This window comes from Oryctolagus cuniculus, chromosome 5 (assembly GCF_051225735.1).
Source record: "Oryctolagus cuniculus isolate XC-2025 breed Fujian yellow rabbit chromosome 5, ASM5122573v1, whole genome shotgun sequence".
In the NCBI taxonomy this organism is placed as follows: Eukaryota; Metazoa; Chordata; class Mammalia; order Lagomorpha; family Leporidae; genus Oryctolagus; species Oryctolagus cuniculus.
The window spans coordinates 147,238,271-147,247,413 of record NC_142871.1 but is presented as its reverse complement, the minus strand read 5'-3'; the positions used below and the strand labels follow the sequence as shown (position 1 = coordinate 147,247,413).

The 9,143-nt window shown below is 45.9% G+C and overlaps 1 protein-coding gene across 1 annotated transcript; it reads right to left on the bottom strand.

Moving 5' to 3' along the window:
* Positions 1–4,631: 4,631 nt before the first annotated feature.
* On the bottom strand, positions 4,632–7,885 carry ID4 (inhibitor of DNA binding 4). The gene is made up of 3 exons (XM_051832583.3): positions 6,962–7,885; positions 6,581–6,639; positions 4,632–6,137 (listed from the first exon to the last, which is right to left on the bottom strand). Exons 1-2 carry the CDS (start codon positions 7,412–7,414, stop codon positions 6,595–6,597), a joined length of 498 nt encoding a protein of 165 aa, XP_051688543.3. The 5' UTR covers positions 7,415–7,885; the 3' UTR covers positions 4,632–6,137; positions 6,581–6,594.
* Positions 7,886–9,143: the final 1,258 nt, after the last annotated feature.

The following is a 9,143-nucleotide window of genomic DNA, read 5'->3' as shown; positions in this document are numbered from 1 at the left end:
TGCTCCAAGCTTCTTCCAGCATTGGGGAGTGAACCAGCAGACAGGTTGTGTGTGTGTGTGTGGGTGTGTGTGTGCACACACACACATGCATCTCCCTCTCTCTCTGTTGATCTGCATTTCATATATATACATATATATATATATATATATATATGTAAAACCAGGTACAGTGGCAATGTCTTAAAAAGGTGGGGGAGGGTTGAAGTCAGCCGGAGGTGAAAGAAAGGCCTATTGGGTGACTTTTGATGAACGCTTAGGTCCGGTCATAAGGGGCTTTGTATCCTGATCCAAGTAGCTGGACTCTTCTCCACAAGCAGAGGGTGACTGTTGAGTAGTGGTGTGGTTAGAGTCATGTGGCAGATAGAAAGGAGGGAGGAAGGAAGATGAAACAAGGAGACCAGATTAGGAGGTGACCTCAAATCCAGATGCAAATCAGAGCCCATACACTGATGAAATAGCTTCGATGTTAGGAGGCTGAGAGGATTTGATGGAGCTTCAGCAGGCATTTCTGGGCTCAACTAAATACAATGGAACAAGAGCCAGCCCAGCCAATTCCCAGGATTCTGACCTTAGTGTGAACCGGGAGGATTCAATCAACATAAGGAATCTAGAAACAGTGGTTTTTGTGGGGAAGACCAACAACTCCTGTTTCAAATCTGCTGCTTTTCAGAGGTGGATAGGACCGGAAGGCAGATAGATAATGATCTGAAGTTTAATTGAGATCAACACAAATGAAAGGCAAAGAAAGTAACTGAGAGATTTAACTGAGAGGTTGAGAAGAGGCTGGAGGAGGCATTCTTCAATCAGCTCAAAAAATATTTGACAAAGCTTTGGTTGGGCATCACGGGACATGCAAAAAAAAAAAATCCTACATGGCCTTCCAACTTTAGGGACCTACTTTGTCCTAACTGCAGCCATAGATTCAGATTTAGCATCTATGAGAAGTGTTTGCAAGAATTATTGGTGAAGTCAAGTATACATTTTTAAAAAATTCTGCTTATTTATTAGTGAGCAGAAAAACACAAAGAGACAGTCAGAGCTCTGATCTACTGGTTCACTACCGAAATGACTGCAAAGGCCAGGGCTGTGCCAGGCTGAAGCCAGAAACTGAGAACCCAATCCAGGTCTCTCACATGGGTGGCATGAATCCAATTACTTGAGCTATCTCTCAGGGTCTGCATTGGCAGGAAGCTGGACTAGGGAGCAGAGCTAGGTATTGAACCCAGGCATTCCCATGTGGAATGTTGGGTGTCTGAAGTGCTAGGCCAAACACCTGCTCTGGTATAAATTTTTTCTGTACCTTTATGTCTGTTTGCCTGGCTTTCTCTAAGGTTTGACATACAAATAAATATTTCCTTTTCTCTTTTTTATCTTGAGATCAATCACAAGGTGAACATCCACTTCTAGGGTATGATAAACAATTGATCTACCTGTTCTCTATTTTCTATCCTTCTTCCTGCTTAAACACACATGCTTGGTTATAGCACTCCAGAAAAATATATAAGGTGCCTTTTTATGGAGATCCCCAATTTGGGGATTTAAAGAGAAAATGGAGAAAAGTTAATACAGCTTACTTACTTTTTAGAATGAAAATCCCTTTTGAAAACTATTTTCCTTATATTGGCTATTTTTACTACACACACACACACACACAGAGTCTGTCAATTGACTGCTAATACTTATGAAGGAAGTAGTAAATATTTAAGAAAATACTTTAAATATTTAAGCAAATGTTTAAAATATTTAAGAAACATTCTGTGAATATGTATAAACTAGAGGACTGTAATAACTTCTTTTGAAATAAAAAAATTTAAAAACTTTATTATGCTTGCCAAAAATGCCGATAGACATTTCAGATCATAAAGAAAGAGTTGATGAACAGTGATTAAAAGCAAATAATGGTGTTCTATTTCTCCAGGAATTTACACATTTTGCCAATACATACGTAATCTCTTAGAAAATTCCTATCTAAAGTACGAGGTTTCTTACTGGGAAAAAGGTCTTCAAATACTAGTGGATTCATAGAGAAAATTTCAGGTCTTTTTTTTCCCAAACATTTTATGCTCTAATCCTCTTTATTCGTATTGTAGCCAGTGGAATATAGGGAACACATTCAGTTCTTCTTTCCCCAGAAACTGATGTGTTTACTCACTTATGGACTCAGAGGAGCTTTTCAAATTAACTTCAATTTTTACAGCTCTCTATTCAGATCCCATGTGTGAATTTACTGTGGAGCCTTATGCAAGATGGATCTAACTTCAGCAGGGCACTAGTGAGATGCTTTGCTTTGGTGAATGTGGAAAACGTTCGGTGATGTGGTTCAGACCTTAGTTTTAGCACTTAGGCCAAACTTCTCAGAATGAGCCAAGAAATGAATAAGTATAAAGTAGGCACTTCAATGCAAAATATACTTTAAAAAATTCGCTAAAAATTTGAGAACTTTTTAAATTAAGGATATATGACTTCAGATTGTCTCCCTGGGACAAATTAGCTCCCTTTTGTAAGGGTTTTATCTTTGAAAGTATCCATTCAATCAGTGCTCAAGGTAGAAGTCTAAATAAAATTACAAACCTAAAACCTTTTGGGCAACGGTTCCAATTAATAAAACTAATAATTTAGTGAAATGTCATGAGTTGGAATTGTGAGAATTTGTCTGACTCTGAAGAAGACCTACTGAGGGCAGCCCTAATAAGATTCATTCTGAGTCAGGTCAATCAATTTTCTGGACTTAGAAGCAGCAATGGAAGACTTCCCTCCCTCCTAAACCTGGAGAGTTGGGTGTTTAGCCCTGGTACGACCCAAGGGCTATCTGGGTTAACAGAGGTATATAATTAAAGTGCACCAGCTACAGCAGCAGTTTTATTTGGCTCTGCCCTACTGTAAAATAATTTTTCCGCATTTTGTACCTTTTTTATTTTTATTTATTTATTTTTGGTCTTGCTTTCCCTGGACTTCATCCTGCCGTCTTCTTTAGGGTTATTACTTCCTTTCCTAGCAGATATGGAGGAGAGTTTCCCTCAGTATTCAAACTAGACTTTTTTCTGTTCCTGTCACCATTTTGAAGCTACATTTTCCCTCACATGGTAAGAAACCCTGTAAATAATTGAGGTGATGTATCAAGAGACCCATTCTTGATCTTGAAAAATTGCACAACTCAGTAAGTCAATTAAAAACCACAAATTTCAGGACCTTTTGCTCAGTGAAGGTTTATTGTAATAGAAGGCGTCTAATACAATACATTTGGGGGGTCAAAATTTTTAAAAGTTCTAAAAATGCAGTTAAAGCATTGACAGTAAACTTGAGTATGATTTACACAATATCGAAGGATATTAGTTCTTTGAAATGGAAAGGTATTTTTTTTTTCTTTTCAACATGTCTAAAACATCAGGATTTTTTGTAGGAACCTTAGAAACAACATCCACTGTGGGACAGTTTTGAATGAGTCTCATTCTTTGGTTGTGCTAATACAAGGAAAGCCTACAAATAAGACCAGAGAAGTCTGGACAGTTTCCTTTGTTAAACCAAGTATCTGAATAATTAGAACAACCTAGATAAGACTCAAAATGATTTTATCTGGTTGCTTGCTTAGGACACAGCCAACATTTTAATAGAATGTAGAATCTTACACAACTGTGTATAATTTTTTTATTGTTGTTTAACATACAATGACTCTTGTTTCTTTAGAGACATCAAATGCTGGTTGAAAGGAAAATGCCAAGTCTCTGAAATATAGTTAACTATAGTACTTTTCTTTTAGAAGATTTTCATGCCCCAAATATATATTAACTAAGGAGTGATATCTATCTGTAAAAATTATAAAATGTTTATCCATTTGCTTGAGACTCAGGGTCCACCAGTACAAGAATTAAACTCTATCCAAAGGTATAGGTGGGGTTCGGCAGTCCAGAGGCACAATTCCAACCAACAGGGAACATGTGACCTGTTCTCTACTGAAATTAAACTGACAAATAAAAAGGAGGAATTGTGCCCTTTTTAATAACAAAGAATGCAATCAGATTTGGAATTCCAGCAGTGTTCTGGTGTTTTCCTCATGATGTGTGACAAGAATGAACAAAAATAAAACAGACCTCATCTAAAAAAGCAATCTTGACATTGTAGGGTTCAACACCAAATATATCAAATTCTAAAAATACAGAAGACCAGTCACCTGGCAGAGCTGAGGGGATAACATGTTGTGGATGGACCAGATTTTTAAACCTTTCAATTGACTCTAATCCAGCATTACTTCTTGTTCATTTCTGTTGAGACATTGCCACTTCAACAACTCGGGACTACGGTATCTCATATACGTATAAATATTTGATTTTGACCTCATAAAAAGTCCCCTGGGTCTATAACACTTTTATTCTTGTATAATCTGAAACAAATCCTTTCCTTTAAAAATCAAACAGACCATGTTACACACACAGCTGACTATTTACAAAGCACCCAATTAAATCCTACTTAATTCTCTCTAAAAATTCCATCTAACTGGTGTGTAAAGTACCCACCACATTAAATGCATAATGTTCAGAAACCCCTGATAGGTCTATCTAACCTAGAAAACAATGCCTTCCCTTAAAAAGAGAGTCTTAAAAAATTGTCAGGTTTTAAATAAATGAGACCAGAAATCACAGTACAAGACAGATAAATCTACTTTAATATTCACATGTAAAAGTTACACATCACAAGAGATTGGACAGTAGCTTAGCAGTAACTAACATAGCTATAGTGAAAATCATTTTTATAAAAAAATAATCTAGATGCAGTCATCAGAATTTTTGGTCTACTTAAGTTAATGTTTGAAGATCGACTTTTATCCCTGCTTGAAGGATTTGCCATTACGCCTTTTTATCTTTTTTCTCCCACTGTTGCCTATTAATATTCTTTGGAAGAAGGAAGGCAGAAAGTGTTCATTTCCAAGAGTTTGTCCTTTGGTTGCAAGCAGAGAACATTTTTCATTTCAATGATTTAAATAATCTGTACAGACATGAAACATCGTGACATTAAGCGTTAGTGTAAAATGAAGAGTGATAAGCATTTTTTTGTTTTCACTTTGAAGACAGATTTCGTAAACTCCAAGCATTTCCCCATCCTATATTTAAAACCACCCAGAATCCATTTTGACCTCAGTTAAAAAACACAAACACATACTTTTATATTTTTACACTATAAAACCCTGTATTTAAAAAAAACACCTGATAATGTATATTTTCAACACGTATGCTTCAAATACAAAGACTTCAATCTAGGTGAAAGAAAACACATTGGAATGGACTCAGAACGAGTTTATTTTGTGATTAAACATCTCATGCAGTCATGCAAGACCTCAATCTATAACTGTTATTTCCGAATCTACCATACGGGGCAAAACAAAAACAAATTAAAAGCCAGGCCAAACCAAAAAAAAAAAAAAAAAAAAAGACATTCAAAATATCAAGAGCTCTGCAACTGAGCTGAAAAATAATTTTCCAAAAGAAATATTCCCATAGGTTTAAAAAAAAACACACAACATAATATTTACAAAAAATATTTAATTAAAAATATCTTATAATTACAGTAGTCTATTAAAGCATATACTTTCTCACACTCATAGAACATCTCTATATATACATGGTATGAAATGTCACTCAGTTATCTATACAATATGTAACATTCTTGCAGAGAAAAGAAAGTTCCCTGCCCGTTATAATCATCTATTTTAAACAATAGATGTAAAAAAAATTATCTACAATGCTCTGGTATATTAGTAAAGCTTCAAAACAAAAACTGAGCTCCTTGGTCACAAAGTAGGCTTCTAAAGTCGGATTTACTCGTATCTTCTATTTTATCAGTCCTGTCGCACTTAAAAGTTTAACTGCACCTCCAAAACACACAGAAATGTACAATTCACAGCGGTTATAAATGAAGAGACGAAAGAGAATACCTATGCAGAATGTTTATGAACGTGCAAAAAAAAAAAAAAATAAAAAGGATGAGAGTTTTAATTGTTCCTCCCTCGCCCTCTCTCTTGGAATGACGAATGAAAGCGTTTTCTAGACTGGCTGAGGTGTTCTTCCCTCGGCGGCTTTTCCACCAACTTCTGCTCTTCCCCCTCCCTGGGCAGGCGCCTGGCTCGGGCGCAGGCGGCCGCACACCTGTGGAAGAGGAATGAATAGAGGGGGTGTGTGAACCTTCCCGCTGCAGACTGCCTGGCGCCGCCGACCAAACTCAAGACATGCTTGATCAACAACCCCAAACAAACCAGCGGGTCGGACAACACCCGCAGCTGCGGCCGCCCGCGCCCCGCCGCCAGCCCCCTGTGGCCGTCAGCCTGCGCGCGCGGGACCTCGGGGCGCTGTCCACGCCCACGAGGGTGGCCCGGCTGCGGGCGCAGGGCTGACGTGAGGAGCCCGCCGGCCGCGTCTGCACGGACAGGGACAGCTCCCCAGCTACACGCACACACCCCGAGGAGAAGTGCGGGTGCACTCGCTAGCTGGGTGGCGGGAACAGAGGGGGCCCGCTTCCCCTCAGACCAAGGAGCCCCCAGGGCCGGGCGTCTCCGGCCACCGGCCACTCGGGACGGACAAGGCGCGCTCACCTGCACAGAGCGGCTCAGCGGCACAGAATGCTGTCGCCCTGCTTGTTCACCGCGCCGGCCTGCAACGGCAACACGCAACACCAAGGCAAAGGTTAGCCGGCGCCAGCCGCGAGCCCGCACGGTCCGGGCTGCGTCCCCCGCGGCCAGCCTGGCGCGCGCAGCCAAGTCTGCAGCCCCGGGGAGCCCTCCCCGAGCCGGCTGTGCACTTGACAGCCCGCGATGCGCTCCGCGCGGGTCCCGAGCTCGCCGAGCCCCGCCTGTGGCTGGTGGCCCGAGAGCCCGAAGGGAGGGGGCTGTCATTCTCGCGGACCCCCCCCTCCACCCCACCGCGAGGAGCGGGGAGCCCCCCGCGTCCCGCCGCCGCCCTCCCGGCCCCCTCACCGGGTCCGTGTTGAGCGCCGTGAGCGGGGTCCGCGGCGGCGCGGCCGGACAGGTTCCGGCCGGGTGGAGCGGTGGCGCGGGCGGCGGCGGCGGCGGCGGCGGCTGCCTCAGCAGAGCCGGGTGCGTCTCCAGCGCCAGCTGCAGGTCCAGGATGTAGTCGATAACGTGCTGCAGGATCTCCACTTTGCTGACTTTCTTGTTGGGCGGGATGGTGGGCACGAGCCTCCGCAGCCGGCTGTAGCAGTCGTTCATATCGCACTGCAGGCACAGCGCCGGCTCGTCGGCCGCCGCCTCAGCCGCCTTGCAGCGCGCCGCGGCCGCCGCCGCCGCCGCGGCCGCCGAGCCGCCCAGGCTGTGGCCGTGCTCGGCCAGGCAGCGCAGCGCCAGCTCCCCGCCGCCGCAGCCCGACGGCGCCTTGCGGCCCGAGGGGCGCACGGGGCTCACCGCCTTCATCGCGCGCGCCCTGCGCCCCGCGCCTTCCGCAGGCGGACCCGCTGAGGTGAGGAGAGGCGCGCAGGCAGGTTCGGGGCCCGCCTTGCCTCGGCTCCCGGTGCGCTCGGGCACCCGCGGCGCGCCCGGCGCTCCAACAATTGACGGGGAGGGTCGCTCCGGGGGATCTCTGCTCAGTGGGCAACCCTCGGCCCAAAGCGAAAGGCAAGAAAAATCAAAAGCAGCGGAAGAAAGTGCCCTGGTCACTCCCCTCCGAGCTCCCGCTAAGCCAGTGCTGGGGGTCTGGGGTGGGGGGGGGGTCTCCGCCGCCCCACTCCCGGAGCCGACTCCCGGAGCCGACCGCCGGCCGCGCCTCCTGCACTACGCTCCGGCCCAGCCCGCCGCGCAGCTGTCTTTATAGCGCCGCGCGCCCGGGGGCGGGCCCAGCGCGCCGGCCTGGGCGCAGCGCGAGCCGAGCCGAGCCGAGCCGGGCTGGCGCGCGGGCGGGGACGCGGGCGGTGCTGGGAGGCGGGGAGCGGGGCACCCCGGGGTGGGCGGGGGGCCGGGAGTGGCCCGCCAATCAGGCGGGCAGTGCCACCTCGGGGAGTGACGCTCCGGCCAATGGGAAGGGCCCTCCATGCCGTCAACGCTGTGGGGTCGGGGCGCGGAGGGAAGCGCTTGGATGGGCGTCGGGCCGGGCTGGGGTGTGCTCTGCGAGGGCGGGGGGAGAGAGCGAAGTTCCTGCGAAGAACTGCGGGAATGTGTGGCTGGAATTCGCTCCGCGCCGGCCTCGGCCGCCGGGGGAGCGCGGGGACACCCGGACACCCCCAGTAGCGCTGCTCGCGGGGACCCTGCGCCGGCCGCCGCTGGGTCCCTGGCCTGTCAGTACCTTGAGAAAGACCCGTGTTCGTTCTCTTCGGTATTTCACCCCTATTGCATGGTTCGCCTTTTCACAATTGCAGAAACCACAAGGATGGGATGGAAATGTGTAGCCTTCTTGTATTCTTAAAAAAAAAAATGCTAAAGCTTAGCGAAGGAGAAAGGAAAGGCGTGCCGAATCGAATGCAAGTTTTTCGTAAAGGGATCTTTAAATACGACCCAAACGTGGTGAGATTCTTTTTTCTTTTCCTCATCAAGATGCAAAAGTGAGCTAAAGAAAAGCGGTTGCCTTGCACAGGAAAGTAGAGCACGTAGAGATTAAAAATGCATGGACACGGAGTATTTAAAATTCCACTATGACATATACTATTAATCCGTTTTATGTAAAATTCATACCTGGGCCTTCATTTAGGCCATTAACGCACCGCGTCACGTATTAGCGCACCCCGCTTTAAATAAGGTGATAAGAACCCTCGGTCTTCTCCTGGGCAACAAAGCATTAAATTTCACACTTCCTGTGTCTGAGATCCTGCGTGGGCCCCACCCTGCAGAAAGGCGTTTTTAATTAAAGGCGATTTTTGTATTGGATTTCTGATAGAAAAGCTGTCCTTCGAGGATTCAAAATAAAACTGACAGTGAACTCTGGTGGGGGTATTGTGTGGGCACTTCAGGGAGAAACTGAGCCCTTCAGGTGAGACATGAGCTTAGAAACTCCTAGGCAGTGGGGAACTGAATTTTGAGTGCTTCCAACCTGCAATTATTCCCACCCCAGACGTCGCTTCTAGGTGAATTAACACAAGAATTTTCTTCCTTGACGTGGACTGGTGCCTCAGCCTCAGATAACTGAGAGGAAGAGACACGGACCTCATTTCTT